Source organism: Somniosus microcephalus, chromosome 30, assembly GCF_052327205.1.
Source record: "Somniosus microcephalus isolate GS21.2 chromosome 30, FLI_Smic_1.0, whole genome shotgun sequence".
NCBI lineage: Eukaryota > Metazoa > Chordata > Chondrichthyes > Squaliformes > Somniosidae > Somniosus > Somniosus microcephalus.
Window position 1 is genome coordinate 26,342,143 of NC_141016.1, and position 12,432 is coordinate 26,354,574.

A 12,432-nucleotide genomic window follows, 5' to 3' on the forward strand; every position below is an offset into this window, starting at 1 on the left:
AATGAGGAGGAATTTCTTCACCCGGAGAGTGGCGAACCTGTGGAATTCTCTGCCACAGAGGGCGGTGGAGGCCAGTTCATTAAATATATTCAAAAAAGAGTTGGGATATATTTCTTAAGGCTAAAGGGATCAAGGGATATGGGGAGAAGGCAGGGACAGGGTGCTGAATTTGGATGATCAGCCATGATCTCATTGAATGGCGGAGCAGGCTCGAAGGGCCGAATGGCCTACTCCTGCTCCTATCTTCTATGTCGCCTCTGGAGGCAATTGAAAGCTGATAGGCTACTTAATGTTAGCACATTGCGACCAAAGCCGGGGGCAAGGTTCACCAGCTTTTATCGACAGGTTTTAATAAGGCACGTTGTGTGCGTTACAGTTCCACCCTTCCACGCACAGATTATTGTTTACACAACAAAAACGGTTACAGGGTTCAGTATCAAGCACACACACAGTCAGTGAATACTGAACAGGTACGCCAATCTCACCTTGGCTCAATTAACAGATTTGAAGAGTAAACACCAGGCCCGAGAAAGTCTGCGTCATATTCTAGACTCTCCTCCTTTGTTTATCTAGTTTCTGCCGTAAAATTAATTTTCACCTCCTGAGGAATCTTCAGTGGAAATCCTTCCTCTGACTGAGAGAAGCGATTAACTGGTGTGTCGAAGCTCGTGATAACTACCTAAGACTCCTCGGTGGATTAAAAGGCACACCTCCACATGGAACTGAGCCGTACAGACTCCAAGCTGGAGTGCTGGCCTGCCCGGATACCCGCGCTGGAGTCGGGCCTCTACAATAGGCCTCAGTGCCATGGACAGGAAAGGCCGGGGCTTCTGCTCCTGGCTGCTATTGGGTAACCTCTGCTAGAAATGTTCTATTTCACTGCCGACGTAACTGTGGGGATTGGGACTACTTCCCTTCTTTGAAAGAATGCTTTGGAGACCTGTACTGTTTCAATTCAAGGCTTTCAATTCCAAATGGATGCCGAGATAAAAGAAAGAAAGACGAACATTTATACCATCCTCTAATTCTGGCCTCTTGCACCTCCCCTGATTTTAATCGTTCTACCGTTGGCGGTGGGCAGGTTTTGGGACTTGGCTGTCATGCCTCCTCACACAGTGAAATATCCTGCAGTTCACCGCAGAGGCGCACACACGGATTGGCCACTTGTGCATCGTGTCAGGGGCTGTACCCAAGCAGGAATCAGTACCGTCAAGAGGCAGGAGGGGGCAAACCATAAATGTCAACATAGGACGTACTGATGGACAACAATTACAGATGTTGTAGTCAGAACTATGGATGCTTAAGGAGGGAAGGAAAGAATTGAATTTGTACAACTTATCTTTCATGTCATAAAGCACTTCACCTACGAGTGATTTCAAGATGCAGTAACTGTTATTTATGTGCTCAACAGTATTCACACTTACCCCAGTATCTACAGCAACAACTTATATTTATTGACATGAATCTTGTCATTCATGTGGCAATGACTTATGAAATAATACTGGGCGGCCTGCCGGTGGCGCTGTCCAGGGAGAGTATAAATACTCGGGCATGGGCCCAGCTTGCTCAGGACATTCTTTAACAGGAACTAGTGAAGGACACAACTAGATCTCCATGTTGTGAAACAGTCGATTAAAGCCTTGTTTAATACTCAGACCAAGTGCCTAGTAGTTTTCTTCCGTCATTTATCAAGCACCTTTAACGTAGTAAAATGTCCCAAGGTGCTTCACAGGAGCGTTATCAGATAAAAATTTGACACTGAGCCAGATATTAGGACAGGTGACTAAAAGCTTGGTCAAAGAGGTAGGTTTTAAGGAGCGTCTTCAAGGAGGAGAGAGAGAGGCGGAGCGGTTTAGGGAGGGAATTCCAGAGCTTGGGGCCTCGGCAGGTGAAGGCACGACCGCCAATGGTGGAGCAATTAAAATCGGGGAGGTGCAAGAGGCCAGAATTAGAGGATGGTATAAAGTCTTTCTTTTACCTCAGCATCCATTTGGAATTGAAAGCCTTGAACTGAAACAGTACAGGCCTCCAAACACATTCTCTCAAAGAAGGGACATAGTCCCAATCCCCATAGTTATGCAGAAACATAGAAGATAGGAGCAGGAGTAGGCCATTCGGCCCCTCGAGCCTGCTCCGCCATTCAATGAGATCATGGCTGATCATCCAAATTCAGTACCCGGTCCCTATAGAAACATAAGAGGGCAGCTAAGTGTCAACATTGGTGTGGGACTGGAGTCACATATAGGCCAGGCCGGGCAAGGATGGCAGGTTTCCTTCCCAAACAGACTTAATGAGAGTAGGGTTTTTACAACAATCTGATTCTTCTGCCAACTGATACTAGTTTTTTTTTTTTAATTGCCAGGTGTTTTAAATTAATTAAAATTCTTAAACTGCCACGGTGGGATTTGAACTCGCAGCCTCTGGACTACTAATCCAGTAACATAACCACTACACTCCTGTACCTACTGTCGGCAGTGAAATAGAGACAGAGAAAGAGGAGAATATAATGTTCATAACAGTGAGCTGTCCTCTGCGGCCCATGTGAGACACGTTTAACAAAATTTATGTTTCTGCGATGCTGATTAGCGACGGAAGATCTCACTCCCAGGAGGTGTCCAATGTTGTTATCTCTGCTGTAGTGACGAGAAGCTGTTGCGCCTCTGCTGGCTTCCCAGTGACAGACCAACCGTGAGACACAAAAACCACTTTGGTAATCGAGAGTATCACGTCAAAATTTATTTCAGTTCTTTACAAAGTCAAGTCAGGTACAGCGGACACACACAGCAGACTATGTACACCAGGCACTATTATTACAGGTATTACAGAAAACAATCAAAAATGGTACAAAACTCGAACTTGAATCAGGCTCTGATCTCTCCCACCCACAATCTCCTGAAAGTGTCGACACTTGCTGGGATATCATTTCACAGGGAACATAAGAACTAAGAGCAGGAGTCGGCCATTCGGCCCCTCGAGCCTGCTCCGCCATTCAATAAGATCATGGCTGATCTGATCTTGGCCTCAACTCCACTTCCCTGCCCGCTCCCCATAACCCTCGACTCCCCTGTAGCTCAAATGTCTGCCTGTCTCCGCCTTGAATATATTCACTGACTCCACCTCCACCAGCTCTCTGGGGTAGAGAATTCCAAAGATTCACGACCCTCTGAGAGAAGAAATTCCTCCTCAGCAGCAACACTTTAGTCGCACACAAGTGGACCTTGTTCATACGCACAGCAAGTGTTGCCAAGCTCTGCTAGCATGCCCAGAATCAAACCCAACCCTCACCTGATGTCCACACACACCTTCCGCCCGGAGTCATGGACAGCAATCTGGGACAGAAACCCTTGCTGATTATTCCTCTTCCTAGGCCAGAGGCACACGCAACATCTGTACTCAGATCAGTTAACTCAGTAAAGTCTAGGGTCCAGATGTTAAAGCCCCAAAGTGGGCCGCACACCTGGAGAGTTCGGGGACGTGGGGGTCTTGCCAATTTTAGCGGCCAGGCCTCATTTAACTGATTGTTTCCAGAATCCCACCCGAACCTGGCCAGAGCCACTGCCTGTGGGAGGCCACAGCTGGGGACTCATGGAATGGTTCCTGGCTGTTAGCGGAGGGGGTGGGTGGTGGGGGGCTGATGTGACCCAAGGACTCCTCGCAGTCCTGCTCCTCCTGACACGAGTTTTGACATGTCATTTTAACTGCTCGCCGCGGCCTCCTCTGGCCAGTCGGCGCCTCCCGCGTGGGCCCGCGCAGTGCGGGACTCCCCGACACCACATAAGATCGCGTCGCGGCGCCGATGAAGTTGTTGGGTCGGGACTCTCGCGTGTAAAGCCTGCCTCTGCCCGGCTGTAGCGGGAGCCTCAGGCAAACTGAAAGTCGGCGAAGATGAAACGGCGCCGGGTCGGAACAGAGCGACCCCGGGCCGTTAGTGGACTGGACTAAATCTTAACCCGCTTCCCTGCACCATTCTTGCTGGGCGAGGGGGGATCAAAGCTAGGGCTTTCAGTATTGCATTCAGCCACAAAGCCTTCAGAAGAGCTAGTGGATACTAACTTTCAGTAGAATAGGAAGATATTGCTCTATCACACCGCTAGCAGTTGTGCCACTTCTGTTTCTGATACTTTGCGGACTGGATGTCCTCAGCTCGCCCCATGAAGCTACTTAACTTTGTAATAAGTTGTTTCTTACAAACTGTCTTTTTAGGTCTTGAAGGCCTATCAGCGTAAGCGTGCGATAACCAAAAATAAACCTGGGCAAAGGTGTCAGAATCAGGTGTTCCCCATTAATACCATTAAAGGCCCATCGCAGAGAGCATCTAGGAGCAGGAGGAGGTCATTCAGCCCCTCGAGCCTGTTCCGCCATTTAATGAGATCATGGCTGATCTGAATCTCACCTCCATCTACCAGCCTTGGTTCTGTATTCCTAAATACCCTTGCCCAACAAAAACCCATCAATCTCAGTTTTGAAATTTTCAATTGACCCCCAGCCTCAACAGATTTTTTTTTGGGGGGGGGGGGGGGGGGGGGGGAGTTTTCCAGATTTCCACTCCCCTTTGTGTGAAGAAGTGCTTCCTGACATCACCCCTGAACGGCCTGGCTCCAATTTTAAGGTTATGCCCCCTTGTTCTGGACTCCCCCCACCAGAGGAAATAGCTCCTCCCGATCTACCCTATCAACTCCTTTAATCATCTTAAACGCCTCAATTAGATCACTCCTTAATGTTCTATACTCAAGGGAATACAAGCCTAGTCTATACAACCTGTCCTCATAATTTAACCCTTTTAGCCCCGGTATAATTCTGCTAAATCTGCACTGCACCCCCTCCAAGGCCAATACAGGAAACTTTGGTTTATCCGGAGGTTGTATGTCCGCAAACCTCGCTCTAACGGCAGAAATCAGCAGCCATTTTGTTAGGTTTTTTTTCTTAACAGTCAGGCTCTGGAAAGCATCTCTGTAGCTTAGCAACAGCTTCAGAAATGCTTCCAAGGTACGGACCGAGTGTTTACAAGCTGTTGCTAAGCAACAGTGTTTGTTGTCAGATACGGAGATGAAAACCTCCGTATCCTTCAACATTAGCGCTGGTCTGTCCGGAAGTTTTGATAGATCGGCAGCAGCTCGGTCCCGTCGGTGCCGGATATCGCAAAGTTTCCTGTATACCCTTCCTGAGGTGTGGGGCCCAGAACTGAATGCAGTGCTCTAGATGGAGTCTGACCAGAGCTTTATATACCTGTAGCATAACTTCCACCCTGGGTGTGTAAATGCGCTGGGTAGGAAAAGCAGAATAGTTGTTGATAATTTTTCCCATTAAGGAACATCGATTATAATTTTTCCTATTAAGGAACATTGTTTATAAAAACATCACATCACCAGTGGAAGATGTCCCAATCTTTTAAGTACTGCCAGCTCTTCCCAACATTTGAATCTTTAGTGACCATCAACGCACTTGTGTCCTGGGCACAGGCCTGGGTGATGGGCAGTAAATGCCAGTCTTGCCAGCAACGCCTCGACCACATCCCCTCAACTCAACTCCAAACTTTACATTAACAAATGCCATGAAACCGGTTTCCAGCCTCCTCCAAAGGGAGTCTGTTCCCCTCCCACAACTCCTTCTGGATTCCATTCTTGAGCCCAGAGGCCAGTGATTCGTCAGCTGGGTGCGGTTGCCCTTTGGCCGTTCCCGAGGACAATTCTTTTCAATGTGGAGTACTTTTGGCAGAGAGGCTAAAGCTGTTCACCTGTTGGCAAGTGCAAGCCATGCATGCATCCTGCAATCACCCTCAGAGTCTCATTGTGGGGCCGGCAGGCCTATGGTCCATTAAGCACAACACAGGCCAGGTTTCCAGTTGGGACGGAAGACAGAACACCCATTATTGTTGGTTAAAACGATAACATTCTGGCAGTATGAAAAGTTGCCAGGCCCATTCTGCCCATCACCCTGTCCACAATGTAATCACAAGGCCATGACGCTATTGCAACCGTTTCCCCAGATACATTTTCCTGAGCTGAAATTCTCCACAAATTGGCAGCAAATGATAATTCAACAAACCAATCTGGTTTGCAAGATCTGCTTCCTAGTATTTTCCTCCCCGCTCTCTTGACGGGATTGAGTCGTGCCAGTTTGAAGATCTGCAGGCACTGTCCAACACGAGAACCTCACCCAAGTGGTCCTTCTTCATGGGGGAACATCATGGACAATCAGCAGACTATTTGATTAGTAGGAGCATCACAGCAGATCAAGATCCTGTTCTCCTACAAGTGCACTTTCCATGGACAGTGAAAACCCTGCCCCCAGTGTCCTGATTGAGACCATCTATCTCCTCACTGACCAGGGATCAAACCTGGGATCTTTCCTAGCCTTTAAGGCTCAACTCTGCACTGGCAAGCACATTTACCTACTTTTTAAATCAGCACCCATTACTACAGAAAACAACATTTTGGGATACACTATGAGTAATTTGAGAAGCCAGCATTGGCTCAGTTTGGTAGCACTCTCACTCTCTGAATCAGAAGGTTGTGGGTTCAATTTCCATTCCAGAGACCCAAATCTAGCCCGATGCTCCTGGTGCAGTACTGAGGGAGTGCTGCACTGTCGGAGGTGTCTTTTAGATGTGACGTTAAACCGAGGCCCCGTCTGCCCTTGGATCCATGGCAATATTCAAAGAAGAGCAGGGGAAATCGCTCTGGTGTCCTGACTAATATTTATGAGCACTTGAAACGCCATAGCACACAAGGCTACGGACCAAGTGCTGGAAAATGGGATTAGAATAGACAGGGCTTGATGGCTGGCGCAGACACGATGGGCCGAAGGGCCTCTTTCTGTGCTGTATAACTCTATGACTATGACATGACGTGTGGTGAGTGTAGCGTGCTCGAGAGGAACAGGCGACTTTGGATCTCTGGTTCCCAAAGCTCTCCACCACTGGGGGTTTTCCTCACCTCATGTCTGGGTCTGTTGTAGACTAATTGCTAGGGATTGATTGCTATGATTGGTCAACAACTTCATTATCGTTCTATCATGCGGCTACCAGGATGGTAGAAGGCAAACTAGATGGACCGTGGTCTGTTTTCGTCTAGCAATTCCTAAGTTCCGATGTTTCAAACCAGGCACAGCAGCTGTCGAGCTTACTGCTCAATGTTGAAAATCTGTGCATAAACATTTATTGTACGGAGAAGCCGAGGTGAAGGGTAAAGGTCAATAGCTTAGGGTAACAACATCAAGACATTTGGTGATGCTAAGCCGGGCTTTCCTGTGGGGTGAAGTTTAGGGGGGGTCCACAGTTTCGATGTCTGGGGAAAGGACGAACTTAGAGTAGAAGATGGTGAAATGAGGTTTGATTTGAACACAATGAGGATACAGGAAGGAGAAGTGTGTAGAATGGGGTTCTTACAGCTTAGGAGGAACGAGCAAGGAAGATCTCTTGCTGCAGTGACCACATACAACAAGAAAGACACAAAGCAAAATACTGCGGATGTTGGAAATCTGAAATGAAAGACAGAAAGTGCTGGAAACACTCAGCAGGTCAGGCAGCATCTGTGAAGAGAGAAACAGAGTTAACGTTTCAGGTCGATGACCTTTCGTCAGAACTGGAAAAAGTTAGAGATGTAACAGTTTTTAAGCAGGTACAGAGCCAGGGAAAGTGGGGGGTGTAGGTGTGGAGAGGAAGGAACAAAAGGGAAGGTCTGTCATAGGGTGGGGGGGGGGGGGGGGCAGGAGATGGAGAGACATGTTTGGAGATCAGAGATGCGAAAATAATGACCCAACAGACAAGGGAGAAGCCAGCATGCTCAGGAAGTGGGCGCCAGAGAGCGTTCCCGAGTTATGGAACGTGGTAAATGTAACAAGCATGACAGCCACAGATGAAATGGAGGAAGTCTACAAGGAGAACCTTCCTGTAATGCTCCGCTGACAAAACGTGAGCAAACAACGGCAGGAAAAGTCATCCAACCCAGAAACACAGCCCAGTTCCCCCACAGGGAATCGGCTGGATTAGTCAAACTTGGCTTCCATAGGTCAGTAGGGTATCCTAGAACCCAACTACTGGATCATGACTAGCATCAATAATAGTAACACACCTTTCCCCCCTTTTCCCTTTTGAGTGATGCATCATGCTGGGGTGCGACTCTTCCCCCTCAGCCACCCGTTATGTGAGCCTAGGCAATGGGCGTTCAACGATCACAGCCAACCCCAATCCAGTCCTCAGTAAATACAGACGTTATCCAGCAGGAGGGATCATTGATCAGTCACCAGGAGTGGGAATTCGAGTGGATTTATTGCACTACCTAACCCCGAGGTCGAGATCCCTACTGCCCTCTGGAGTACTGTGAGCAGTTCTGGGCACCACGCCTTAGGAAGGCTATATTGGCCTTGGAGGGAGTGCAGCGTAGGTTTACCAGAATGATACCCGAACTCCAAGGGTTAAATTATGAGGAGAGATTTCACAAACTAGGGTTGTATTCCCTGGAATTTAGATGGTTAAGGGGTGATTTGATCGAAGTTTTCAAGATATTAAGGGGAACAGATAAGGTAGAGAGAAACTATTTCCGCTGGTTGGGGATTCTAGGATTTGGGGGTATAGCCTAAAAATTAGAGTGAAATTAGGAAACACTTCTACACACAAAGGGTGGTAGAAGTTTGGAACTCTCTTCCGCAAACGCCAATTGATGCTAGATCAATTGTTAATTTTAAATCGGAGATTGATAGCTTTCTGTTAACTAAAGGTATTAAGGGATATGGGGCAAAGGCGGGTATGTGGAGTTAGGTCACAGATCAGCCATGATTTCATTGAATGGCGGAACAGGCTCGAGGGGCTGAATGGCCTCCTCCTGTTCCGATGTTCCTCCCAGCAGTAAATCATCACAGACTGGAAATTGAATCTAAATAAATAAAGCTTATGTACAGCACGTTCTTTACATTATCTGCTCCAAACTGTTCTCTGTACAAAGACGGAAATGTTAAGGATTCAGGTTGGACGCTCAGTTCTTTGGGAGATGCCCAGCAGGAATGTTCTTGGACCTTGGATAACTCCCAAATAATCCTGCTGATTGACCAATAATCCCATGGATCTGGAGCAGGGATCTGGGAAGGGGTTGGTTAAGAACATGGGGGAAATTCTGCAATAGTTGGTTTTCAAACTGCGAGATTGAGTTCTGACAGGGCGCACACTGAAGGTTGCTCGCTTTACCAGCCTAGGATTATTGCAGCTTCCACTGGTGATGGGACAACGTGGCGTTTCCTCAGTTAGGGGTCCCCCTGGTCACCTGAAAAGAGACGATTCAACAGTTGTAAGAAGTCACGGGCCACCCCGTTAAGCGAGAGTAGAGGTCATTTTTTTTTTTTTTTAAAAAGAGGTGTTCAAAATCATGAAGGGTTTTGATCGAGTAAATAAAGGAGAAACTGTTTCCAGTGACAGAGGGTCAGTAACCAGAGGTCACAGATTTAAGATAATTGGTAAAAAAAAAACTAGAGCTGAGATGAGGACAGTTATGATGATCTGGAATGCACTGCCTGGCAGGATGGTACAATCAGATTCAATGGTAATTTTAAAAAGGAAATTGGATAAATACTTGAAGCGTAAACAATTGCAGGGCCATGGGAAAAGGGCAGGGAAGTGAGACTAATTGGAGGGCTCTTTCAAAGAGCCGGCACAGGCACGATGGGCTGAATGGCCTCCTTCTGTGCTGTATCATTCTTCGACGAAGGCACAGATTCGAACTAGAGTTTGGTTCTACTGTTGCACGCACCGGTTCCACGTCTTACACATGTTAGCCAATATTCATATGCAAGCCCAGGCTGTGCCTGCCAGCAGGCTCTTCCGCCACGAGGAACTGCCCAACCAAACCCGACTATGTTCACACATGCACTTTCCATCAGGGTTCACTAGATCGCGATCAGGAGCAGGAGGCCGCAATGGCCTAGAGGTGCTCAGACCAATTGTAGCACCAACACTGCCTCCCAGGCTAATATCAACTAACTCAGCAAAAAAACAGGGATTTTCCTGGTCTGTACAGCTCACCATTGTTACTGACTGTGGAGGGGAGGGAAGAAATTCATCATCTACATGGCACAAGTCAGGAGTGTGATGGAATACTCTCCACTTGCCTGGATGAGTGCAGCTCCAACAACACTCAGGAAGCTCGACACCATCCAGAACAAAGCAGCCCGCTTGATTGGCACCCCATCCACCACCTTAAACATTCACTCCCTCCACCACCGGCGTACCGTGGCTGCAGTGTACCATCTACAAAATGCACTGCAGCAACTCGCCAAGGTTTCTTCGGCAGCACCTCCCAAACCCGCGACCTCTCCCACCTAGAAGGACAAGGGCAGCAGGCGCATGGGAACACCATCACCTGCAGGTTCCCCTCCAAGCCACACACCATGCTGACTTGGAAATACATCACTGTTCCTTCATAGTCGTTGGGTCAAAATCCTGGGAGAATCCTGGAACTCCTTCCCTACCAGCACTGTGGGAGTACCTTCACCACACGGACTGCAGCGGTACAAGGCGGCGGCTCAGCACCAGCTTCTCGAGGGCAACTAGGGATGGGCAGTAAATGCTGGCCTTGCCAGCGACGCCCACATCCCATGAACAAATTTAAAAAAACCTCCTGCCCCCTTGTTTTCCTGGCGTAAAGTCAGCCTCAGACCACGAGAATTTCTCGGCCTGACCTGCCGTTGCCAAACTGGGCCAGAAGTATACTGGATGCCATACTGACTCAGGTGACTTTTAGTCGTCCAGGGCACCCGCCTGAGACAAGCATTAGCTCCTCATATATGCAAATCGGGTTCCGACGCCAGTTGCAGAATCTCAAAATGTGGAATTCAGATAAAAACGGCCGCGGCTTGTGCAGCGTACGCTGTGGCCAATTGTACCGGCCGTTGATTGGCCGAACCAGCAACCCTTAAAAGGATCCCTGGAGGCTGCCCCAAACAAAAAGGCCCAGGAAACTTTCAGCTGTCGGCTTGTTCAAGAACCACCCCCCCCCCCGCCATGGGATCTGAATTTCCCCCCAATATTTCCACTGGCGTTAATTGAACTTCCACACAGTACGAGACTCAGGAACTCTTCCCAGCCAGGAGGGTTAACAATGGCGGCCCTCTACAGAGCGGCTGGGAGAAGGCCGACAATACCTGCTGAATCAAGAAGGTTATGTACGACCAGTGTGATAATAATGGGTGTCATGAATCTTGCCATTCATGTAGAAATGACTCATGGGATAACACTGGGCAGCCTGCTGGGATAACACTGGGCAGCCTGCTGGGGGCGCCGTCCAGGGAAAGTATAAATACTCGGGCGTGGGTCCAGCTTGCTCAGGATGTTTCTGTAACCAGGAACGAGTGATGTAACTAGAACTCATGGTTGTGAAACAGTTGATTAAAGCCTTGTTTTATACTCCGACCAAGTGCTTAGGAGTTTTCTTACGTCAATGGGGGACTACAACTATCCCAATATAAGCTGGGAACGTCGTGTGGGGAGCTCGGCAACTGATTCAGACCTAGAAGCCACGGCGCCCGACTGCATTTTAATCCAATTTGTTGGGCCACCCAGTTACAGTACCTGGCTGGTAAGTCTCAGTCAGGCAACCTCACGGCCATTTGCCCAACCACAACAGTGGGTCAAATAAAGGTAACCAGCACTGGGGGCAGGTTATAGCAGCACCTCTTAGAAATCACTCGATGGGAAAGAGCCAGCTTGAATTTAAAAAGGGGAAGGCCCCACCCAACAAATCTCCTTAACTTCTTTGCAGACAAGGTAAAACTTCCCAAGTTATAGGTTCAGTGCTTTCGGATAAGGTCCTGCATAAGAGATTAGCGTGTAAAGTTAAGGCACATGGGATTGGGGGCAAGGTATTGACTTGGATAGAGAACTGGTTGGCAGACAGAAAGCAAAGAGTTGGAATAAATGGCTCTTTTTCCGAGTGGCAGGCAGTGACTGGTGGGGTACCGCAGGGATCGGTCCTTGGACCCCAGCTATTCACAATACATATTAATGATCTGGACGAGGGAACTAGATGTAATATCTCCAAGTTTGCAGATGACACAAAGCTGGGTGGGCGTGTGTGCTGTGAGGAGGATGCCGAGAAACTCCAGTATGATTTGGACAGGTTGGGTGATTGGGCAGAAGCATGGCAGATGCAATATAACGTGGATAAATGTGAGGTTATCCACTTCAGTGGCAAAAACAGGAAGGCAGATTATTATCTGAATGGCAATAGATTGGGAGAAGGGGAAGTGCAATGAGACCTGAGCGTCCTTGTGCACCAGTCGCTGAAGGTAAGCATGCAGGTGCAGCAGGCGGTTAAGAAGGCAATTGGTATGTTGGCCTTCCTAGCGAGAGGGTTTGAGTACAGGAACAAGGATGTCTTGCTGCAGTTATACAGGGCCTTGGTGAGACCACATCTTGAGTATTGTGTGCAATTTTGGTCGCCTTAT

The 12,432-nt window shown here is 48.2% G+C and overlaps 1 protein-coding gene across 1 annotated transcript in view; it reads right to left on the bottom strand.

Moving 5' to 3' along the window:
* Nucleotides 1-2,721: 2,721 nt before the first annotated feature.
* LOC147098036 (inositol polyphosphate-5-phosphatase A-like) overlaps nt 2,722-12,432 on the bottom strand; it is an 84,329-nt gene continuing 74,618 nt past the window's right edge. The window contains exon 16 of the mRNA XM_085971250.1: nt 2,722-9,257. Coding sequence (XP_085827376.1) covers nt 9,238-9,257 — 20 coding nt within the window. The 3' untranslated portion in view covers nt 2,722-9,237. The remainder of the gene's footprint in view (nt 9,258-12,432) is intronic.